General features: G+C 37.6%; 2 protein-coding genes across 7 annotated transcripts in view; both read left to right on the forward strand.

The window, feature by feature from the left end:
• Positions 1 to 995: 995 nt before the first annotated feature.
• Positions 996 to 11,882, forward strand: LOC309498601 (uncharacterized protein; the record flags this gene model as incomplete). 3 transcript variants are annotated; one of them, XM_082169409.1, is made up of 4 exons in its annotated part: positions 996 to 1,113; positions 7,585 to 7,855; positions 8,022 to 10,041; positions 11,763 to 11,865. In XM_082169409.1, exons 2-4 carry the CDS (start codon positions 7,798 to 7,800, stop codon positions 11,863 to 11,865), a joined length of 2,181 nt encoding a protein of 726 aa, XP_082025535.1. In that variant the 5' UTR covers positions 996 to 1,113; positions 7,585 to 7,797. The 3 variants fall into 3 exon arrangements, with proteins under 3 accessions (XP_082025535.1, XP_082025536.1, XP_082025537.1); XM_082169410.1 differs by lacking the exon at positions 996 to 1,113 and having other exon boundaries at positions 5,289 to 7,855; positions 11,786 to 11,882; XM_082169411.1 differs by lacking the exon at positions 996 to 1,113 and having other exon boundaries at positions 5,290 to 7,855; positions 11,789 to 11,855.
• The window catches only part of LOC309499596 (uncharacterized protein), an 87,955-nt gene continuing 75,009 nt past the window's right edge, over positions 11,786 to 24,731 (forward strand). For 3 of the 4 annotated variants that reach the window (XM_082170894.1, XM_082170893.1, XM_082170895.1), the window contains exons 1-3: positions 11,786 to 11,882; positions 15,971 to 16,321; positions 18,031 to 19,237. In XM_082170894.1, the coding sequence (XP_082027020.1) occupies positions 11,852 to 11,882; positions 15,971 to 16,321; positions 18,031 to 19,237 (1,589 nt within the window). In that variant the 5' untranslated portion in view covers positions 11,786 to 11,851. Of the gene's footprint in view, positions 11,883 to 12,375; positions 12,514 to 15,970; positions 16,322 to 18,030; positions 19,238 to 24,731 lie in introns of those variants that run through there. The other variant, XM_082170896.1, reaches the window with a different exon arrangement.

The following is a 24,731-nucleotide window of genomic DNA, read 5'->3' on the forward strand; positions in this document are numbered from 1 at the left end:
AACGTTTTTTAATGGCTGGCTAACACATATACCATTGACTCGCGCTAGCCTAGCATCGGCTAACTATCCAAATATAAGGACTGGATAATTTTGAAAAAAAAAATGTCTCCACTGATGAATAACAACCAGGCTGACTTAAAAATGAGGTCCGATGTCAAAAATCCCGAACCACCCCTTTAAGTTCAGATACCCAGCAAATCCAGCTTAGGTTTTAGGGTGAATAAAAGGGATTGGAACTGAATATCATATTTAGTATGTAAATAATTCAAATTCTGTACAACCATTTGTAAGTGATGGCGATTCATGTCCAGAGGAGATGGGGGACAAATACTAGAAATACCGTGTTCAGCAAAGTGTCAGTTCTTCCAGAGGCCAGTTACTTTAGTTCAGTTCAGTTTGCTCTCCTTTGTCTATGAGCTTGTTTTTGCATTACAAAGTCGAGTTGAGAGTGAGAAACAGGTTGCGGGTTGTTTAAATTATATTTTTTAATGCAGTTTTTCTCTAAATGTTCTTTTATCAGAGTAAATACTTCTTGTAATCCTACTTGTAAAATCATTATTTTGCTCAGTAAACTTTTAATTGTGAAACCTTTTATGCAATATGATCTGTAGTGTTATATTACGTCTGTGGTGTTACTTCAAAACATATCTGAAATGTCTTTGCTTCAGAGCCATTTAAATTTTATAATTGAATGTCTTTAGACTGTAAAGTGGTTTAATTGTTGTATGTTGAGCAATTAAACATTTCTTAAAAAAAAAAAATTTAAATGATCAATGAAACTGAGTCCTTAAAGTTATTTATTTATTTATTTATTTATTTATTTATTTATTACCTAAAGTTGCATATCCCTGCTCATTTTAGAACGAACCAAAATTTGACTTCAAATATTGTTAACACCAAGGACTTGCTATTTAGCCTATCTTCGGGGTAACGGGGATCAGCCAATCAGCGCTTTCGTTTTGGGGTCACCGAGAGGACATCTGTTTGCTCTGTCTGATATGTTTCGTTTTGAGTTAGTAGTGAGAGTGACCACGGGCAGCACATCGTAGATATTTCTGAAGTGCATAGTTGTCGTCTGTGTCGTTATCTGTGCATGTGTGCGTTCAGAAACATGTGAGTACCCTGGTGTAAATGTTATGTGTATTTTGGTGTTGTCTATTCTGGGATACTCAGTTGCAATGCAGTATGTTAGCATAAAGTTCGCTAGCATTATGCTAATGCATAGTATTACTAGTGTTACACTACTAGTGTGTTTATGTGTGTATTCACCTGACATTGTATAGTTATTATCGTAGTGTTTACAATGGTTGTGTAATAGAGAACTATGTTTTTTTCGGGTTGCTGTTACTGAGACCCAGCAGTAAAAGGCTTTTCTTTAATTTACATGCAATTTACAAACAATGTTTAAAAAACTGGTATGACATATTGACGGTCACTTTTTAGCACATTTACAACTTAAATGACTTAGAGATTGTCAACTTAGAGATATTTTAAATAGTTAAATCTAAATATTAAATGTTACACCTAAATGTTAAATCTAAATTCTAAATCTAAATGTTAAATCTAAATGTTAAATGTTAAATCTAAATGTTAAATCTAAATGTTAAATCTAAATATTAAATCTAAATCTAAATGTTAAATCTGAATGTTAAATCTATTTGATAAAAGCAGCTAAAGTTACTTGAAGGGAAAGTTGTTCTAATTACCATTTATTAGCTTTACTTATTGCATCATGTCAGCACTGTCGTTTATGCTGATATTTTTCTTTGTATTGTTTATTGTAGAACCACACATACTGTACACTCAGGAAGACAGCTATAATCATCTGCTGGCTGTCAATAAATCCATTGAAGAGCATTAGAGCATTGGATTGCCTTCTTACCGATGCACCACAGCGGTCACCTATTCTCAACTAGCTACAGTTACAGTCCTAGCTATCAAGTCACCATTACAGACATAAGTGGTTGTTTCACCAGTGTTTGATTAAAATGATTTAAAAATCTAAATGTTATTAAGCTGCAATTTAATATAGAATATTAAACTAATTTTAAATGCATATGGGCAGATGACGTGACGCATGTTTTTTCTGTAATCAAGTGTAAATGTTTATTGAACTGCATTTCTCAATTAAAACAACACATGCCAGTGGGGCATAGAACATCATTTTATTTAAATATTATGATTTTGGGACGTAAAATTTATTTGGTGTTGTTCATATTTCAAGGTGAATAGCAAAATGTCCTGCGGTGTGACTGTAACATTGATGACTCATCAAATGTAAATATTAGTAAAATAAAGCAGGTATGCTTGGAGCAGCTAATAAATGCCTTGGCATTTTTTTGTATGCATTTACTTACTTAACTTAAGTTTTCAAAATGCTAAAAAGTACTAAAATAATATTTACAGTACATTTAGTTTTGAAACACAAATGCTGTCCTGCAGTGTGACATAGGATATTAGATTTTTGTACTGGCAGTTACATGGACAGCCATAGGGGTCCTTTAGTCAAGCCCCCTACCAGGAAGTCCCCCAGATGTTTGGATGTGCTAAGGAGGTTAAAATGTGAGTGTTAATCTCTTATTAATTTGATATATTTTATCATTTCTGTCAGACCATGAACGTGTCCATTTTTGATAGTCCTGTGGTGTGACTGATCTAGTTCGAGAAAAAATAAAAATATTTTTTAAAAAGAATCATATTCAGGTTTAAAACAATGAACTTATTCAGTTACTGTAATGCCCAAGGTCAGTCTTGTATAGCAATTACTCAAAATGGCTGCAAAGGTGAAAAAGTCCTGTGGTGTGACAGCCCGTCCTGTAGTGTGACATAATTAAATCAGATGTCTAGCTAGATTCTCGTCTGTTATGTTTGCAATATTAAACATAAATATAAATATATCTCTGTCTCTCTATATATATTAAACAAATATTGTAAATATTATATATAATATACCTATATTATACATATATTAAACATAAATATATATCTGTCTTCATTATGCATAATATACCTATATTATACATATATTAAGCATAAATATATATATCTGTCTTCATTTGTTTGTTGTATGTGTATGTTAACAGTCACTGATCATTGTTTTTAAAGTGATTTGTCAGTTTTTAGGCATGAGTAAAGAAAGGACAAGGAGGTACAGGGAAATGATGAAGTCAGATTTCTCTTGTTCACTGGAATCTTTGTTCAAAGAGCTGAATTGATGATTTTAACATGCTTTTAATTATTTTAGCATGATTTTAATGACTTTCCCCTGAGAAACAAGATATTTGTTTAGTCTTTTAAGTTAAAAATAGAAATGAATGGTCTTTATGACTGGGTCTGATCTGACACCTCCAAAATGTTAATTATTCAGTATGTCTTGTTCACTATGTTTTTAGTTCAAATTCATTCATTAAGTAATAAGATTGTACTGATATGGTGGATTTTCATTAATGTTCAAATAGAGATGCAAATGAATTTGTTTGTTACAAAAGTATTCAATATATTTCACCATAAATGTTCATGCAGTGTCTCATTTTGTCCTGTGGTGTGACGGGATGTCCTGTGGTGTGACATCACTTCAAACACAATTAAACGACTTTTACTATGTTAACTAGCTTAAATAATGATATGCATTTGAAAACATTGCATAATATAACTATATAAAAAAATTATAAACATTTTCAAATATTTTTTCTCATTTTAAACAATATTTCCACTGGAGTGAGTGGTAAAAGATGGCACAAGCAAAGAATATAATCGAAAAACAGCTGTGAAAAAATTTTAATGATCATTCTTTAAGAATACTTGTTAAACATAAAACATACCTGATTTGTATTTGAAATTAATAATATTTCAATATTTGAATTTTATAGTAATGTCATGTCACACCGCAGGACATATTTTGCCTGGAGCTGTGAGAAAAGCTTAATAAATTACATAATGAGAAAAAAAATCTGCTAACCTCTAACAGTTTCAAAAACAACAGTATTTGTACTTTACAAATTCATACAATTCTTAAGCAATTTAGAACTTTGTTTTAAAAAATGCTGTTTCACCCTTATTTGTCATCTACCCATATATGTTTTTAAAGGAAAATATACTGCTAAATGTTTTACATTGAGCCTATAATGAGCCACGTGAGACATTAAATCAATACTAATAAATATGAATAGTGTTTTACTCTGGGAACAATAGTGCTTTGTGGTGATCTTTATCTGATCATTTTCAGTTTCTGCACATATAAAATGTAGGGGTGTAACGGTTCACAAAATTCACGGTTCGGTTCGATACATACACTTGTGTCACGGTTCGGTACGGTTTGGTCCGGTACGTTTTCCATACAGCAAAAATAAATAAATGCCAGAGAAATTTCCTTGAATTAAATTTATTTTTTTTATTTAATGAAATAATCATAAATAATCATAAAGTATGATTTTTTTTATTATTTTTTTGATTTGCTTTTTTGTTGTTGATTTTTTTACTGAGCAATAATGGAGCTATACTTGACTCTTCTTATGAGCATATAAAACAAAACAAAACAGCTCCTTGGACAAAATGAAATGTAATATTGTAGTAGCAGGCTAGTTATAAACAAAGGTTTATTTTAGTTCAGATTAACATTTGAGGGCAGCAATTGTATTCATAATGTCAAAATAAAACCGACGTAATGTTACTTGAAAGCATTATAGCCCACTATTCCTGACAAACTTTCATACCTTGCAGTTAGTGTTACTACAGCAAATCCATTCCACGGTGAATGTTGCTGATCTGTGGACACTGGCCAGTTCACGATGTTTCTTCCTGGTTTCCACGTCAGTGCTGTTTGATCCGTTAATAACAGAGAAATGTGCATGTTTCTCACTAGATCTTGCAGCGATGTTATTACTTCAGTGGCGAATTCAAAAAGCATTTGAAATTCAAATGCTTTCTTTACTGGTCTGGATCTCTTAGCGCTGTGTGGTGTTGCTTGATCAGGCTCGCGCATAGGGCTCGCGAGTCCCGCTTCACAGGTCAAAACTGATAAACGGTCCACACAAACACAATAAGAGTAGCTCAGTTTCGTTCCTTACATTGCATTTGCCAGTTGATGTTGTGGTCGCGCCAGCCTCTATGAGCGCGCTTGCCACCCGCGACGCGCCTTCATTTGAAATAACGAAATTTTGGTCGGCAGAAAAAATGGTCCAACGAACTGTTCGGTACGTAATGCGTACCGAAAACCGAACCGAAAGCCTCGTACCGAACGGTTCGATACGAATACGCGTATCGTTACACCCCTAATAAAATGTTATTATTTTAATGACTAATTTGATAAAACCACTTTTATGATCCCAGACTAAGGTTACAATTTCAATTTCTGGATTGTTTTGAAATAAAGTTTTGAAAGAGTAATATAAAGTGAAGTGTTTATTTCAAAGTGAATTTTTTTTTTCAGATTACATGATTTGTCAGTGTATTTTACAGTTCTTTAGGAAGTTAAGTAGGAAATAGTGTTGTCACGATACCAAAATTGTTGTTTCGATACCGATACCAAGTCAAGAATTGCGATTTCGATACTTTTCCGATACTTTTCCTGAAAAGGGAGAAACACCCTCAAATATCATTGCTGTGCTTTATTTTAAAACCGGGACAACATTCTAATCAAATAACACGCTAATAAATGAACATGAACAGCAGATATATTAAACATTTGAATAAAATTTGAAATATCAAAATATCAAAAATGAATTGGAGCAATTTGAGGTAAAAAAAAAAAGTATAAATTTAAGAGCATTATCTCAGTTATCATAAGAAACATAAGAGTTACCGGTAATAACTTTATCTTGATTCTGAACTTTGAATAAAAATATGAACAGCGATTATACGATATGGAAAGTACTTCCATATTTCACTCCTCGCGTCATCTTTTTCTACCAGTCGTGGACCGGCGGCCACAGTATCAGAGCACTGATCCACTTGTCCGTCGCGATGCCTCCCCACATTGGTACGTTGATGGGCGTTTACCGCTATGGGCGTGGTTTTGACCGAGCGGAAAATGTAGCGTATTAGAACAGAGGACTTGCAAGAGACTTCCCTCCGTCTCCATATGCTCTACTTCTATTGGCTAGCCGCGTTGCGTTCAACGGAATTCATTTGCATAAAGATGGGCAACGGCCAGCTTTTTGACGCGCAGCATTTTTTCAAATGAAGCGCCGCCTTCCCGGAATGCTTTGCGGGCGCGACAAAGTCGCTTGACTTCACCCATAGGAATATAGTGGAGAGCGGCACGACAGAAGTGTCGCACGGACAAGTGGATCAGCGCCATCACTTGTGCTCGCACATGCAGCCATCTCGCTGTAGTGTCTGTCAAATGACAGCTGCAGCTTCTTTGCTGCGTGCGTGAGGAGAAAAAACACAGACGTCCATAGTAGAGGATGGATACTCGCGTCTCGCGAGTACCCGACGGGTAGGGCTGGGTTCGGACAGATATTTCGAAATTATGTTCGGGTTCGGTCACATCAGCGCGATAAGGCATTGAACATTTTAAATTTAAGACAGCTTATTATGTAGGTAGCCAATGTGCCTGATAATTTCACTTGTTGCAAACGTTCGTTTTTGTGATTAAAATACATGTAAAATATTACCATAACATCTGTCTTCCTATGTGTGGAAATGTTTATGTAGCCATGACAACAAAACACGTGCATGTGCGCCTGTGTTAAGTGTGCTTGTTGCTCCGTGCGCGCTGATGCACTCATCCTGTTGACATTTCCGAAATGCCTTACCAGTGATGCGCGGGTTGATCCGAAATGAGCGGGTGCCTGCGGTCACCCGCGGTTACGAGTCAGCCAAAAATATTTTTAATGATATTCGGGTCGCGGTCGGTCGGGTCGTTTGAAATAAAGATGCCAATTAAACCTTTGTAATTTATATAACAGATCTGCTGAAAACACTCTTTATTTCATGACAATAGTTCCTGTTTTCACCTCATTTATTATGCTGATGTCCTCAGATCTCCTGTAAAATTACACTTAAAGCTCATTTCATTGGTGTCAGCAGACTGAGGGGATTTGTTGGTTACTATATGTACATTTATTTCTGTGTTGATGATTTTAACTGTTTTTCTTACCATTATTAATATTTGGAAGAATTTAAATTAGTTATATTCTTTTACTTATTTCTAGATACCTGTATTTTAATGAAGAAACAGAAAAATGTTAGGATTAGCAATACAAATAATGAATGAATTGTTATTTCTCACAGGGTTATTCACTTGAGCTTGTGTTTCTGGTGTCCCACTTTCACACGCGTATGAATGGAGGTCAGTGCAAGGAAAAGTCTAGTGCGTTTTTAGTAAAATAAATAACAATCTCAAAGTTGGTGTCAAAATATGGCAACAATGGGATTTGTCCCTGGATTCAGATTCGATAATGTTTTAAAAATAATAATTGGAAGATAAATTTACCTCATTCAAGGAAAGTTTCAAGGACATATAATCAATTTATAAAAATGCATTCGGCAAATTATCATAATATTTTCGAAGTGCCATTTATTTGTTGCATAGAAGTGTCATTTAGTATAAAAACAAACTCAGTAACTGATATATTTTAGATTTTGGGCAGATCAGTGAAGCTCCTCCCACACCAAATGCATCATCAACGAAGCTCCTCCCACATCAGTCACATGGTCAGCGAAGCTCCTCCCACATCAATTATCCAATAAATGCTGTAAATTCCCATCAGTTACAAGTGAAGACGAGCAACAGAGCATCAGGAAGAGCTGAAATCTGCAAAGACTGAGTTTATTAAAGAGGACAGTGAGAACATGAGTGATCCAGAACCCTGCAGAATGAAACACACTGAAGATCCTGAAGAACAAAGAGGTTGGTGTTTATTCTTCATTCATTCATGATGCTGAAGAACATTCATGTTAGAAACATTCAAGCACTTCTTCACTTTTAGATTTTAGACATCACAATTTATATTTCTTTCAATTAATTATTTTGATGTACTGACAATTTTATTTAATACATTTTTCTTTCATTTCAGTCCTGATGGAAGTGAAGGAGAAGAGTGAAGAACTGAGTGAAGTGAAGGAGGAGAGTGAAGAACTGAGTGAAGTGAAGGAGGAGAGTGAAGAACTGAGTGAAGTGAAGGAGGAGAGTGAAGAAGTGAAGGAGGAGAGTGAAGAACTGAGTGAAGTGAAGGAGGAAAGTGAAGAACTGAGTGAAGTGAAGGAGGAGAGAGAAGAACTGAGTGAAGTGAAGGAGGAGAGTGAAGAAATGAGTGAAGTGAAGGAGGAGAGTGAAGAACTGAGTGAAGTGGAGGAGGAGAGTGAAGAACTGAGTGAAGTGAAGAAGGAGAGTGAAGAACTGAGTGAAGTGAAGGAGGAGAGAGAAGAACTGAGTGAAGTGGAGGAGGAGAGAGAAGAACTGAGTGAAGTGGAGGAGGAGAGTGAAGAACTGAGTGAAGTGAAGGAGGAGAGAGAAGAACTGAGTGAAGTGAAGGAGGAGAGTGAAGAAATTAGTGAAGTGAAGGAGGAGAGAGAAGAACTGAGTGAAGTGAAGGAGGAGAGAGAAGACCTGAGTGAAGTGAAGGAGGAGAGTGAAGAACTGAGTGAAGTGAAGGAAGAGAGTGAAGAACTGAGTGAAGTGGAGGAGGAGGAGAGAGAAGAACTGAGTGAAGTGAAGGAGGAGAGAGAAGAACTGAGTGAAGTGAAGGAGGAGAGTGAAGAACTGAGTGAAGTGAAGGAGGAGAAAGAAGAACTGAGTGAAGTGGAGGAGGAACATCATGTCAAACCTGGAGAAAAACCTTCGAGTCGCTCAAAGACTAAAAAGACATTTTTAAAGAAAAGAAGAGCCAAGAAATCTTTCACCTGCACTCAGTGTGGAAAGAGTTTCACAAGCAAAGATGGTCTTGAGCGCCACATGAGGATCCACACCGGAGAGAAGCTGTTCACATGTGATCAATGCGGCAAAACATTTATCTGTGCATCAAACCTGAAGACACACTTGACAGTTCATACGAAGGAGAAGCCGCATTCATGTTCTGTGTGTGGAAAGAGTTTTTCACGTCATCAAACTTTACATGCACATGAGAAAATTCACACTGGTGTGAGAGAGTACATGTGCTTTGAGAGTGAGAAGACTTTTACTACAGCGGACAAGTTAAAACGGCACGAGAGAATTCACACTGGAGAAAAACCTTACAAGTGTTCACACTGTGACAAGAGATTCAGTCGATCATCACATCTGAAAGCACATGAGATGATCCACACTGGAGAGAAGCCGCACACATGTGATCAGTGTGGAAAGAGTTTTGCTTTTAAAAGTGACCTGAAGCGACACATGAGGATCCACACTGGAGAGAAACCGTTTAAGTGTGATAAATGTGGGAAAGATTTCAGTCGATCTTCACACCTTAAAGGACACATGAGGATCCACACTGGAGAGAAGCCATTCTCATATGATCAATGCGGCAAAACATTTATCTGTGCATCACACCTGAAGACACACCTGACACTTCATACGAAGGAGAAGCCGCATTCATGCTCTGTGTGTGGAAAGAGTTTTTCACAGCTGCCATATTTACATGCACATGAGAAAATTCATACTGGTGTGAGAGAGTACATGTGCTTTGAGTGTGAGAAGACTTTTACTACAGCAAACAGTTTAAAACAGCACCAGAGAATTCACACTGGAGAAAAACCTTACAAGTGTTCACACTGTGACAAGAGATTCAGTCAGTTAACAAGTCTGAAAACACATGAGAGGATCCACACTGGAGAAAAACCTTACAAGTGTTCACACTGTGACAAGAGATTCAGTCAGTCAGCAAGTCTGAAAACACATGAGAGGATCCACACTGGAGAAAAACCTTACAAGTGTTCACACTGTGACAAGAGATTCAGTCACTCATCACATCTGAAAACACACGAGAGGATCCACAGCAGAGAGAAGCCGCCCACGTGTGATCAGTGTGGGAAGAGTTTCTCTTTTAAAACTCACCTGAAGCGACACATGAAGATCCATACAGTGGAGAAACCACATCAACACAGTCTGAGATCACAGTAAGTAGTTTATTTTCATGTGCTGAGCAACAAAGTCTCTTCTGTGTAAGTTAGACACACATCACTCTATAGCCAAATCTCTCCTCTCCACCTATAGCCGGTGTGTGGTGAGCACAGGACATTTTGTTGATTGATTGATATCTATTAACTCGTGTTCAACCAACAGGAATCTGTAATTTGTCAAAAAAAAAAAAAAAACTCTCTGACAGTAGGTGGCGCTCATGTAAAAGCAGAAATAAAGCACTATACAGGGCTCTAGACTGCAAGTAAATGGAAATTCATTGTAATCCATTATAAAGCTTGGAAGAGCCTGGACATTTTTTTTTTTTTATATAACTCCAATAGTATTTGTCTAAAAGAAGAATGTCATACACACCTAGGATGACTTGAGAGTGAGTAAATCATGGGCACTGACTTGGAAACCAGGAGAAACTTTGTGCCTTGAACGAACAAGTTTGTGAAGTTTTACGTTTCTAAGGCTTTTAAGTCCACAAATCACCAATATTCACTGTGGATTTAATGTAGTAATGCTCAGTGTAACCATGGTATTGTGGCAGAAATAGACAAATGTTTTTACATTATTGATTTCAGGGTTCGTACATCCTTTTGAGAGTAAAATTCAAGCACTAATCAAGGACTTTCAAGTCCTCCACACTTTTTCCAGCTCTTCAATTTTTTTTAAATATATCCAGTTTTAATGTTATTTTTAATGTGATGACCAAAACCATGATTTGTTCATGCTTCAAAGATTGTCCCCATTTGTAAAACTAAACGTTTCAAAGTGTAGGAAAACTTATACTTGGCAAACCAACGTTTTTATATGTATGTATTTTCAGAAAAGTAAACAAAACAATGAATACATCATCGCAATTACCAAGTCCATCTCATCTGGCATGTTATTAGAATTATTGATAATGTTTTAGAACTCATCTCTGTTTATATGACACATTAGTTATAGTTTCTGTTTTCATAGACATTAAATGTAGGTTTTAAATCCTTCATGTTAATCTTCTATGAACAATGTAGATTAATGTAGAATAAACAAATGTATATTTTAGTCAGAATTATTGCTCTTCATCAACTTGAGGTCCTGGAGCTCGCCTTGTAAAGTTGAACAGAGACTCACTCGCTCTCGGGACAAGCATTTAAGGAAAATGGAAATACACACATGACTTTCTAACATTTACTGATAAGGATATAACCATTAAATATAAGAATGTGCTACAAAAGTCATTGAAATTACAATCATTTATTTCAATCTCTGCATTTAATAAACTACTAGTGAGTGTTTTTATCACAGCTTGTAAATGTTTTAAATGAATGTGTATGTGTGTTTTGTAATGTATGTTTGAATGTCTTTCAGTAGATTTTAACTCTCCTGTCAAGCTGTTGGTGAAAATAAGAGCTTGTTCTTCAGTGATTTGCTTGGTTAAATAAAGGTTAATAAGTTACACAAAGGGAATACCACATCAGAGTAAACAGCACATGCATCTGTACGACGTGTTCTGAATATGAAGCATTTTCATGTTCAGGAAACCTTGGCTTGTTTCAGCACTAGGCACTTTATGTTAGGTTTGTTTGTTGTGTTGTTGTGGCTTCGACAAAACCTGATAATCTTAAGTTACATGATCAAGGTCAATAGATTTTCAACATGTGATTAGTCTTAGTACTTAGTTCAGTGTCTGAAATATTGATTATTCCTCTCGTATCATGTCTGTAAGAAATGAAACTTGTTTGTTTTTAGCAGAACTGCCAGAAAGCATCTGGAAGGAGAGGACAGAGAGAACGCCACTGATCCAGAACCTGCAGAATGAAACATCATGATACTGAGGAACAAAGAGGTTGGTGTTTATTCTTGATTCATCATTCATTCTTCATGATGAAGAACATGCTGATGCTCTCCAGATTTACATTGTTTCATGACAAAACTAATATTTTATAACACAAATCATCTTCATGACATCTTCAGGGTGCTGGAGGGTTCATGGGAGTTTGCCCAACCCAATCCACATGTTCTTTGTGGATTTGGAGAAGGCATTCGACTGTGTCCCTCGCGGCATCTTGTGGAGGGTGCTCCGGGAGTATGGGGTCAGGGGTCCTTTGCTAAGGGCTATCCAGTCCCTGTATGACCGGAGCAGGAGTTTGGTTCACATTGCCGGCAGTAAGTCAGACTGTTTTCCGGTGCATGTTGGACTCCGGCAGGGCTGCCCTTTGTCGCCGGTTCTGTTCATAATTTTTATGGACAGAATTTCTAGGCGCAGCCAGGGGCCGGAGGGTGTCAGGTTTGGGGACCACGCGATTTCATCTCTGCTCTTTGTGGATGATGTTGTCGTGTTGGCCCCATCAGACCAGGACCTTCAGCATGCACTGGGACGGTTTGCAGCCAAGTGTGAAGCGGCTGGGATGAGAATCAGCACCTCCAAATCCGAGGCCATGGTTCTCAGTCGGAAAAGGGTGGCTTGCCCACTTCAGGTTGGTGGAGAATTCCTGCCTCAAGTTGAGGAGTTCAAGTATCTTGGGGTCTTGTTCACGAGTGAGGGAAGGATGGAACGAAAAGAGTGAAGAAATTGACCAGTCAAACTACGTTCCTACTATCACCTATGGTCATGAATAATGTCTGTGGATTGATGTGGACAGAGTGATGGTCATCCAGAAAAAGTACCCATTGAGAATGGCATGTCAACTCTGTAGGAATTGTAATAATGGCAGTACAAAATGCCTCTCATTCTCAGTTGTAAGGCCCAAGACCAGATAAGATGAAAGAAGACCAGGATTTTGTGAAGTTCAATCAAATAAGTAAAAATTTACTGAAGAATAGTTTGCAGTTAAATTGGTAGAGCCAGTGTCAAACTCTCATGAGGAGGTCGTAAGCCAACTCTACCTTACACAAAATCTCACACCAATTATACCTTTTTCAAGGACATAGATTACACAATTGTTTACTTCTGATTGGCTAAGAGAACATAAAGTCTAAACAATAATTCATTTTTGATAGATAAGTGGGTATATCGTCAATAATCAGAATAGTTGTTGCCCAATTACAATATTTAAGTCTGTGGTGACCTTCCAGGGTACGAGAAAGACGTCTTTGAGTCTAAATGTTGTATATCACGAGTTCAAAACCTGCAACGAATATCAAACGCACACACAGAACACTGACGAACAACAGTTCTCTTCAAGGCTGAAGAAGGCCTGAGCTCATTATCAGAAGAGCAGTCCACCATAACAAGCTGATAAAACATTTCACTCCTCAGAAAGCAGGAACGATAATATCCCCCTTTACTCCCTAGAGAAATACACATGAGGATGTTCACTTAATGAAAATCAGATGAAATGGTGTAGAAATTGACCCTCAAACTTATACAAGTCAACTCAGACAGATATATAGAGCAACACATGGGTGCAGAGTCTCTCTCGCCGCTCTCTGAATCCCAAGAGAATCATCATCAAAAGGACCCTTGCATGTGAACACGACCCAAGGGCACACATTGGAATACACCTAAAAGAAAATGGTTAAACACAGAAACCATATGGGTACATGGATATATATATATATATATATATATATATATATATATATATATATATATATATATATATATATATATATTTGATCCACTCAATGAATACAGAAATGATTATGATAGCATGCATACACTTGGTTATTGTATTTTTAATAAGAATAAAGTAATCATTAAAAAAGGATATATATATATATATATATATATCACTGATTCTTGAGAGTCAGGACAAAACGCGTTTAAAAAAACTTTTTTTAAAAATACACACTATATCAATTAGAGTTATATGTTTCTGCAGAGAGAGGTCTTAGCTATTTAACCATGTAAAGGAACAGGTTCTAAATAAAAACACATTTTTAACAAATAAACATGTTTCCCTTCAGAACTGGATTTGTGTCAACTCCGTCAGACACACTAAAAAGTATACAATTTTAATTCTTCCAGGTAGTTACCAGGTAAGTATATGGTAAATTATTTGATAAACCCTCTATAAATGGGTGTAGCAATGAACAACAACTATGTAAGACAAGTACACTCACCTAAAGGATTATTAGGAACACCATACTAATACTGTGTTTGACCCCCTTTCGCCTTCAGAACTGCCTTAATTCTACGTGGCATTGATTCAACAAGGTGTTGAAAGCATTCTTTAGAAATGTTGGCCCATATTGATAGGATAGCATCTTGCAGTTGATGGAGATTTGTGGGATGCACATCCAGGGCACGAAGCTCCCGTTCCACTACATCCCAAAGATGCTCTATTGGGTTGAGATCTGGTGACTGTGGGGGCCATTTTAGTACAGTGAACTCATTGTTATGTTCAAGAAACCAATTTGAAATGATTCAAGCTTTGTGACATGGTGCATTATCCTGCTGGAAGTAGCCATCAGAGGATGGGTACATGGTGGTCATAAAGGGATGGACATGGTCAGAAACAATGCTCAGGTAGGCTGTGGCATTTAAACGATGCCCAATTGGCACTAAGGGGCCTAAAGTGTGCCAAGAAAACATCCCCCACACCATTACACCACCACCACCAGCCTGCACAGTGGTAACAAGGCATGATGGATCCATGTTCTCATTCTGTTTACGCCAAATTCTGACTCTACCATCTGAATGTCTCAACAGAAATCGAGACTCATCAGACCAGGCAACATTTTTCCAGTCTTCAACTGTCCAATTTTGGTGAGCTCGTGCAAATTGTAGCCTCTTTTTCCTATTTGTAGTGGAGATGAGTGGTACCCGGTGGGGTCTTCTGCTGTTGTAGCCCATCCGCCTCAAGGTTGTGGCTTCACAAATGCTTTGCTGCATACCTCGGTTGTAACGAGTGGTTATTTCAGTTAAAGTTGCTCTTCTATCAGCTTGAATCAGTCGGCCCATTCTCCTCTGACCTCTAGCATCAACAAGGCATTTTCGCCCACAGGACTGCCGCATACTGGATGTTTTTCCCTTTTCACACCATTCTTTGTAAACCCTAGAAATGGTTGTGCGTGAAAATCCCAGTAACTGAGCAGATTGTGAAATACTCAGACTGGCCCGTCTGGCACCAACAACCATGCCACGCTCAAAATTGCTTAAATCACCTTTCTTTCCCATTCTGACATTCAGTTTGGAGTTCAGGAGATTGTCTTGACCAGGACCACACCCCTAAATGCATTGAAGCAACTGCCATGTGATTGGTTGATTAGATAATTGCATTAATGAGAAATTGAACAGGTGTTCCTAATAATCCTTTAGGTGAGTGTATAATTTATTGGAAACTACCGTCTTAATTTCAAGATAGTAATAAATAAACATGGACTGTTACCAACATAACCCTAGGATATCTACAAACCTAACTTGAATTTATGGGTAATACTGGAGGTGTTCCTAAAAATTGGCTGCCTACATTCTGAGGAAGTACACAATTAAATCTGAGTTATTACCAACCTGAACAGGAAACAAGTACACAGTACTTTGTTGAGTTGATATTTAACAGTGGTGTTTTTTTCCCTGGTAGTTTCTCTGTAATTGCATACTGTACTAATCACCTTAAGTAATTACACACTAAAATACTATAATTTACCATATGCTTACCAGGTAAATGCTTAGTAATTAGTTTGTAGTTTCTCTGCATTTACATACTTGTTACCTGTGGTAATTACCAATAACCAACTATAACTTACCATATATTTACCCGGTAAATACCTAGTAATTAGGGGACTGTAAAAAGAAGGGTTACCGAAAGGTAAAAGAGCAAATAATCAATTCATAAAAAGGCATCAAATTATCATAATATTTTATAACTGTTGTCTACTTTCTACTATTACTTTAGGTCTCACTTTCATGTCCTTTGACTTTATATTTCTCTCATTGAATTATTTTGATGTACTGAAAATTTAATTTAATACATTTTTCTTTCATGTCAGACCTGATGAAAGAGAGCAAGGAGAGTGAAGAACTGAGTGAAGTGAAGGAGGAACATCATGTCAAACCTGGAGAAAAACATTTGAGTCGCTCAAGGACTAAAAATACATTTTTAAAGAAAAGAGCAGCTAAGAAATCTTTCACCTTCACTCATTGTGGAAAGAGTTTCACACAATCAACAAACCTTGAAAGTCACATGAGGATCCACACTGGAGATAAGCCGCACACGTGTGATCAGTGTGGAAAGAGTTTTGCTTTTAAAAGTGCCCTGAAGCGACACATGAGGATCCACACTGGAGAGAAGCCGTTTAAGTGTGATAAATGTGGGAAAGATTTCAGTCGATCTTCATACCTTAACCCTCTGGGGACCAAAAACGCGCCCGCGCGTTTTGCTCGTTTTTTTTTTTTAGCAATGAAAAATAAACACAAAATGCTCTGTTAATTTTGATCTTTCATTTTCGTGTAATACATCAATCGATCCTGTTCAGTTTCTATTTTTTTTCTGTATACTCACAATACAAATAAAGTGTTTTGCTTTTTGACAAATAAAGAAAAACTAACATGATGCTATTTCTGCCTTCTCTCTGTCAGTAAACTCCCATTTGAAACGCGTTCGAAAATTATCTATAACTCCGCGAAAATTCAGTCAAACAGGCAAACAGACCCACGGGCATAAAGCTTGAGATCGCAGCTTTTAAATGAAGTAATTTATATAAAAAACAAATATTATCAGCTTCTGTAATCTGTATAAAAAGAGAGCGACTCCAGTCGAGCTCATTACGAGCCATTCAAAAGTAATGTGACCACTCCCCGGAGAGCGCGTGCTATTCAAACGCAAATTCTGAGAACCATTTCAGTCTGTGAAACGCCCCCACATCAGCTGTAAACAAAGAGGCATAATATAGCCTACCTTATGGAGAAAATTTTCCGTGCTGATATGAGGAACAGATCCCGCTGAGGAGTGAGGTAGGCTAAGTTATCCTTTCTCAAGTGTTAATGTGGAATAACGTTATGGAATAACGTTGTAGGCTTATGTAAACAAAAAGATGAATCGCGTTTCTATAATATGAATCGCGCGTCTATTTGTAAAGAGTGTTTAGCCTAAATATGAATCGCGCGTCTGTGTGTGAAAGAATAAACTGCTTTTACAGTTACAGTTACTGCGTTACAGTCAGGCGAAGTATGAAAGACAACATTTTGTTGACTAGATTTGGGTACAGTTTTTACTGTAGAATATACTGTCACATCAAATAAGCTTTTCTGAATATATATAAAATACTATTTTGTCAAAAATAAAGTCATAGACTAAGATGTTCCAATGTTGGCTATATTCAAACTAATGAATACATATGATAAAATGTAGGCCTATAATCTTTTTTTTTTTTTTTTTACAAAGAAAGAGTACTTTTTTGCAGAAATATTGCTGAAATTGTAATTATTGTTGTAATTGTAACCTTTTTAATAAAATAGCAAAACATATTTACAAGATAGATGTAAGCAAAATCTTAAATGGTCAATATAAGTCTTCTTCAAAATATATATTTTGTCTTTGCATTGTGGCTCAGTCAGTGTCACACCTGAATGAATGGCTAATTATGCAGAGTCATTATGCAGAGTGGGTGGGACTAAGGTGTAAACTACTCCTCCCCCTCGCATATTGGCTTTCCAAGCAAAACCTGTTTTACACCATTTAAATCAATGTATTTTTTTTTTGTGAACGATAAAGCAAGACTATTTTCACATAATTTTGAAGCTAGAACTGAAAGGGACAACATCCATTAGTCAAAAGTCTTGTGGGCACATATTTTGTATGAGTTTTGTGGTCTTATTTCAGCAACTTTCATTTTTATTTTTTTAAATAACCACGCATAAACATTATTCTCTTAAAAATACAAACATCTACATACATGTTGCTCGCATATTATGGTAGGCCTGTTTGTGCTATATAGAGTGAATTTACACCTTTGCCATTAACATGTTTATAAATAACTGAAAAAAGCACAAATGTCAGAGCATGTCAGAACATCTCAAGGGCCCCAAAAACAGCTTGGTCCCCAGAGGGTTAAAGAACACATGAGGACCCACACTGGAGAGAAGCCATACACATGTGATCAATGCGGCAAAACATTTATCTGGGCATCGAACCTGAAGACACACCTGGCAGTTCATACGAAGGAGAAGCCGCATTCATGTTCTGTGTGTGGAAAGAGTTTTTCACGGCTGGACTCTTTACATGCACATGAGAAAATTCACACTGGTGTAAAAGAGTACATGTGCTTTGAGTGTGAGAAGACTTTTATTACAGCGCAATCTTTAAAACAGCACCAGAGAATTCACACTGGAGAAAAACCTTACAAGTGTGCACACTGTGACAAGAGATTCAGTCATTTAATAAGTCTGAAAAACCATGAGAGGATCCACACTGGAGAAAAACCTTACAAGTGTTCACACTGTGACAAAAGATTTAGTCAGTCAGCAAGTCTGAAAACACATGAGAGGATCCACACTGGAGAAAAACCTTACAAGTGTTCACACTGTGACAAGAGATTCAGTCACTCATCACATCTGAAAACACATGAGAGGATCCACACTGGAGATAAGCCGCACACGTGTGATCAGTGTGGAGGAAGTTTTGCTTTTGAAAGTAACCTGAAGCTACACATGAGGATCCACACTGGAGAGAAGCCGTTTACGTGTGATAAATGTGGGAAAGATTTCAGTCGATCTTCAAACCTTAAAGAACACATGAGGATTCACACCGGAGAGAAGCCGTTCACATGTGATCAATGTGGCAAAACATTTATCTGTGCATCACACCTGAAGACACACCTGAGAGTTCATACGAAGGAGAAGCCGCATTCATGTTCTGTGTGTGGAAAGAGTTTTTCACAGCTGCAATATTTACATAGACATGAGAAAATCCATACTGGTGTGAGAGAGTACATGTGCTTTGAGTGTGAGAAGACTTTTACTACGGCGAACTGTTTAAAACTGCACCAGATAATTCACACTGGAGAAAAACCTTACAAGTGTTCACACTGTGACAAGAGATTCAGTCGATCATCACATCTGAAAACACATGAGATTATCCACACTGGAGAGAAACCTTACAAGTGTTCACACTGTGACAAGAGATTCAGTCGATCAGCAAATCTGAAAACACATGAGAGGATCCACAGCAGAGAGAAGCCGCACACATCTGATCAGTGTGGAAAGAATTTCTCTTTTAAAAGTGTCCTGAAGCTACACATGAGGATCAAGAAATCGCAGTAAGTAGTTTATTTTCATGTGCTGAGCAACAAAGTCTCATCTGCCAAATCTCTCCTCTCCACCTATAGCCGGTGTGTGGTGAGCACAGGACAATTTATCAGTTCAGATCAATGCAAAAAACAAGTTACTCACCAAATTTGACTTTTAAGAGTAAAATTTAAGCACTAATCAAGGCCTTTAAAGTCCTTCACACTTTTTTCCACTCTTCAATTTTTTAAATATTATCCAGTTTGTGTGTACAGGGAGTACAGGAGTGCGTTCTCAGCCCACTCCTGTACACACACGATTGTGCTGCTACACACAGCTCCAACGTCATCGTCAAATTCGCTGATGACACCACAGTGGTAGGCCTGATCACTGACAATGATGAGACGGCCTACAGAGCGGAGGTGCACACACTGATAAAATGGTGTCAGGAGAACCACCTCTCTCTTAAAGGAGACATATCATGCTTTTAAATCGTTAATTTTTACATATAAATCATACATTTGTAGTCTATATAAAGCGGAACTGCAATGCTTGGGTCTGAATTCCTCATTATTATAGCTCCACAGGCCCCTTTTCTGATGTGCGTCTGAGAGCAACTCGTTTTGGTGCGGTCTCTTTAAATACAATTGAGACACTTCATACCCCGCCCCCTCTCCAGGTTGCATAGGTGACACTCGGTTCAACTCCACCCCGTTCGGCCATTTTTGTAGTTTGATAGCAGATATACGATTATCTAGCGGCACAGAAACTTTTTATTCACACGTTATTAACAAAATGTCAACAACGGAAGACTTGTCCAGCCAGCCTTACATGTTCGAGCCAGAGTCGGAGCCGGAGCGAGATGAAAATGAAGACGACGAACCTGAACAACGTCTTCATATGGATGTATCGCAATGGTGTGGTACTGCATTTACACATTACATTTACATTTTACATTTATTCATTTAGCTGACGCTTTTTATCCAAAGCGACTTACAATTGCTATATATATGTCAGAGGTCGCACGCCTCTGGAGCAACTAGGGGTTAAGTGTCTTGCTCAGGGACACATTGGTGTCTCACAGTGGATTCGAACCCGGGTCTCTCACACCAAAGGCATGTGTCTTATCCATTGCGCCACTACCACCCCGACACATGAAACTTTGGTCTTCCAACCTTTTACCACCGTGTCGATTTATTTTGATTAATATGTGCGAGGGAGAGAGAGCAAGACAGCGTCTAGTTTGGAGACGGTGAAGTCTTGTTTACACTTTCGCCTGGCTCCGAAGAGAGAGAGAGTGCGCGCGCGACCGGGTCTCTCTCTCTGCTCATTCTTTCAGTTAAACATGCGCTCTGTCAAAAGCACGGCAGTTCATCTAACAGTTACATTAGAAGGTGTAATGAAGCGTGTGGGTTACTACATCCAACAACCGAACATTTTAACCCTCTCGTAACTTCTGCATCCTTTAGCTTGGACTACAAAATTGCAGCGAGAAATAAAAATGGCGGATTGCTCGAAGTGTTGGGCCGGAAGTCAATGTCCTTATTTGGCAGTTCCGCTGCAAATACTGTGACGAATTGGTTAAAAAAACGTCATAGAAAACAGAAAAATCGGAACAGGTTGAAAAATATGACCAAAACAGAATATAAAGATATCAACGAAGCACCTGAAGAGAATAATTTCAAATTTTCTGTACTTCTAAACTCTCCAAATATACAACAAAATGCATTTAAGGGCTAAAAAAGTGGATTTAGCATGATATGTCCCCTTTAACATCGACAAGACCAAGGAGCTGCTGGTGGATTTCAGGAGACAGAGCAGAGAACACACCCCCATTACCATCGAGGGGACACCTGTGGAGCGGGTCAACAGCTTTAAGTTCCTCGGCGTCCACATCACTGAGGATCTTACATGGTCTGCTCACACAGAGGTAGTGCTTAAGAAGGCAATCAACGCCTTTTCTTTCTCAGGCGCCTAAGGAAGTTTGGAATGACCTCCAACATCCTCAAATCATTCTACACCTGTACCGTGGAGAACATTCTGACTGGCGGCATCACTGCCTGGTTTGGAAACAGCACTGCCAGCAACCGCAAAGCTCTGCAGAGGGTCGTGCGAACTGCCAGCCACATTGTAGAAGGTGAGCTTCCCTCATTCCAGGACATCTACACCAGGCGGTGTATGAGGAAAGCCCGGAAGATTATCAGTGACTTTAGCCACCCGTCCCACAGACTGCTCTCTTTGTTACCATATGGCAGACGTTTCCGCAGCATTCGATCCCGCACCAGCCGACTGAGAGACAGCTTCTTTCCTCAGGCTATCAGGTTAATGAACAGCCAGAACTGATACATCTTACACATGCCAATATATCCCCTGCCATACATTGCACTTCATTCAACACCTCATTTCAACACTGGACTCCACAGCAGCACACACTGCACTTATTGCAGCAGCACTACACAGCACACAGTGCACTGCATTGATTAATACAATCCATATCACCGAAATACCAACAATGCGCATCATACTGCACTGTGTATATCTGTATATTTGTAATTCTAACTTATATATTATGTATATTGTACATAATGTGTATAATACTGCACTGTTAAAACTGTAAAGTACGTTAGCTGCTACTATGTATATTAAGCTATACTGCATATTGTACATTGTCATCTGTATATTGCTCATATATGTTAACTGTAATTGTATATTGTCTTCTATGTTAATTGTATTCTGCGCTGTCTGGAGCACGCTCTTAAGAATTTCACTCACTACGGCACATGTGTTGTTAGTGGTGTGACAATAAAGGATTCTGATTCTGAGTTTAATGTTATTTTTAATGTGATGACCAAAACCATGGTTTGTTCATCTTTCAAAGATTAACCCGATTTTTCAAAGTGTAGGAAAACATATAATTGGCAAACCAATGTTTTTATTTAACATTTTTAAATTAGCACTATAACCAGTAGCCCGAAGATTTAAAACTACAGTTTTAAAAGATTTATGTGTTATACTTAAAGGGGTCATATAATGGTTCGTATGCACTTTTACAAGTTAATTGTACTGAAATGTGTGTTGGCAGTGCCTGTACACAACCATCATAAAATGATAAAAATCCATCCAGTGTTTTTTTTTTTATCTTCTTTTATGTTTCCCCCCCAACTCAAATCAAACTGTTCGATTTTGTGACATATGAGACATGTCGCCGTTTTACAGGCTGGTTGGTCCAGTCTGAGATACTGCCAAACAGCGGACACTGCTAGCTCGCGTTTTCATTTCTTCTTCGCTGCTCTAAACAGTGGTTGCTTGTGGCAACAGCACAACTTCCTGTGTTGCCACAAGCAACCACTGTTTAGAGCGGCGAAGAAGAATCGATCTCCGATTTGCCGCGTTAAGCAAAGCTAGCGTGCATAACTAGGTATTGTTTAAGAAAATGGTATCAGATCGGTACATGGGTACAAGTACTTGCCGATACCGATGCCAGCATTTTGATTGGTATCGGCGGCATTTCCGATACTGGTATCGGAATCGGAACAACCCTAACAATATCGGTATCCATCCATCATTGGCAATGGCCGATATGAATATTTCTGCCGATGAGCCTTGCCGATAGGGTGGCATGTTTCCTATGTGCGTGACGACCGTGAACGTAGCATGAGCACCAGCAACTTAAACTTCCAACATGTGGAGGCATTTCCAGCATGAGCATCAGTTTGGTTTGAAATGTGCTGGGGACAGAGACGCATTCGCAAGTGCATTTTCAGAAGTGCTGGGTACAATGACGCAGTCATTTTTTTTTTTTTCGTGCAGGTCATGTTTTGAAAGACGATGTCCTGTAGCTTACTAATGTAAACTTCAAGCTACTATGCTCTCCACAGAGCATAATTTTTTTTATTTTTTTTATTTTTCGTGTTCGCATTTATGAGGAAAAACAGTGAAAGTTCTCGATTACGGACATGAGCGCTCTGAAAGCGGCACTAAAAGAGAATGCTTTAAAACTTCCCCAGAGACCTCAAACAGAAAGCACAAAGCCTTTCTAAGTGAATTTCGTTTTGTATTAATTGTATCTTAATTTTAATCAATGTTTTATCAACCAATTGCCTGGATTTAATTAAATAATAAGTAAAGCAGATAATAAATAATAGATATCACGACACGGAGGCGCCTGCGATTGATAAATGAAACGAAACTCAGCATAGCCTACTTGCCTTACAGACCTGAGAAATATATCTATTATTAACAGAACGCTTGAAATCATATTTTTAAACAGAACAATTCAAAACGAAAGAAAACTATGTAGCCTAATCCGAAATGTGCATTTCTCTCTGGCGCGTTCACTACTGCGAAGATCGTGAGTCAGTCAACTTCATCTTTGCAGCTGACACAGAAAACACTTGTTTATTAATAAACAATTAAAATGTCTCCTTGCTATATTTTACATATTCATAATCATTACTTTTGCGGTTCTTTGTGACAGCTTTTAGTTGCTTTATTGGCAGTGCCACCCTTACATGTTACATGAACGCGTCACCAATGCATCAGCACCGAAAACAGGGAAGCATTTGGTAGACCTGTTCAAGTAGAAGATGTAGCCTATATTTTTTATTTGAACATTTATTTTTATTTATTTTACTCCTAAGGACTGAAGTTTGAAGTCTGAACTTAAAAATAAAATGTGGCACTGGCATATCATTTATTCTCCAAGTGAAATAATTTACTTATTTTTCAGGGGTGAATGTCTGTCTACATTTGTAAAATTATACATTTATGGTATAATTTTTTTACATTACATTGTTTTGTTTGTCTTGTGTATTGCCTTATCTACAACACATGAGTGTAATATGGTAAAGGTAGTAGGCTACAGGAGAGAGATTTGGATTTCTCTTCAGTAAAATTAAAGTGTAAATATATCAGGGCGAAAATGTATATATATCGGTATCGGTATCGGACAAAATAAGTTTGAAAATATCGGCATATCGAATATCGGCCAAAATGCAATATCGTGCATCCCTAAAAAATATTTCAATGCTTTTGCGTTCTCTCAGAAAAGTTTTGTATAGCGTTCACCAAAACAACTTTGTGTTAGCTTGCAAAGATCTTTTGACTGGTTCATCTCTTATGATTGTGCCAATGTAGTTTAGAAACAGTGATAAAACACTTTGAATTAAATATAATATTTTTGTTTGATTTTTACAGCTGTTTGGGTATTATTTAATGGTGCCAAAATCTCTTTTTTACTTTACAGTAGGCTACCTAAAGGCTTAATATGTAGCCCGATGTCTACTTCTAATGTATTACTTTAACAGTTAAGCTAATCAAAAGCAAAATAAAAATATGAGTGTGTATATTACATGATACAAATGTTGTATTTTTGACCAATTTTTAGGTTTTACTACATTTTCTTCCTGGAATCCACCTTGAAATCCTACCCCCTGTTGGGATCAGGATAATCCTGTTTTTTTGGATCAAAGTTATCCAAATCCTACTGACAAGTTTTGAACAACACAAACTGAAGGTTTGATCCAG

The sequence above is a fragment of the Leuciscus leuciscus genome (assembly GCF_965113295.1).
Source record: "Leuciscus leuciscus genome assembly, chromosome: 1".
Classification (NCBI taxonomy): domain Eukaryota; kingdom Metazoa; phylum Chordata; class Actinopteri; order Cypriniformes; family Leuciscidae; genus Leuciscus; species Leuciscus leuciscus.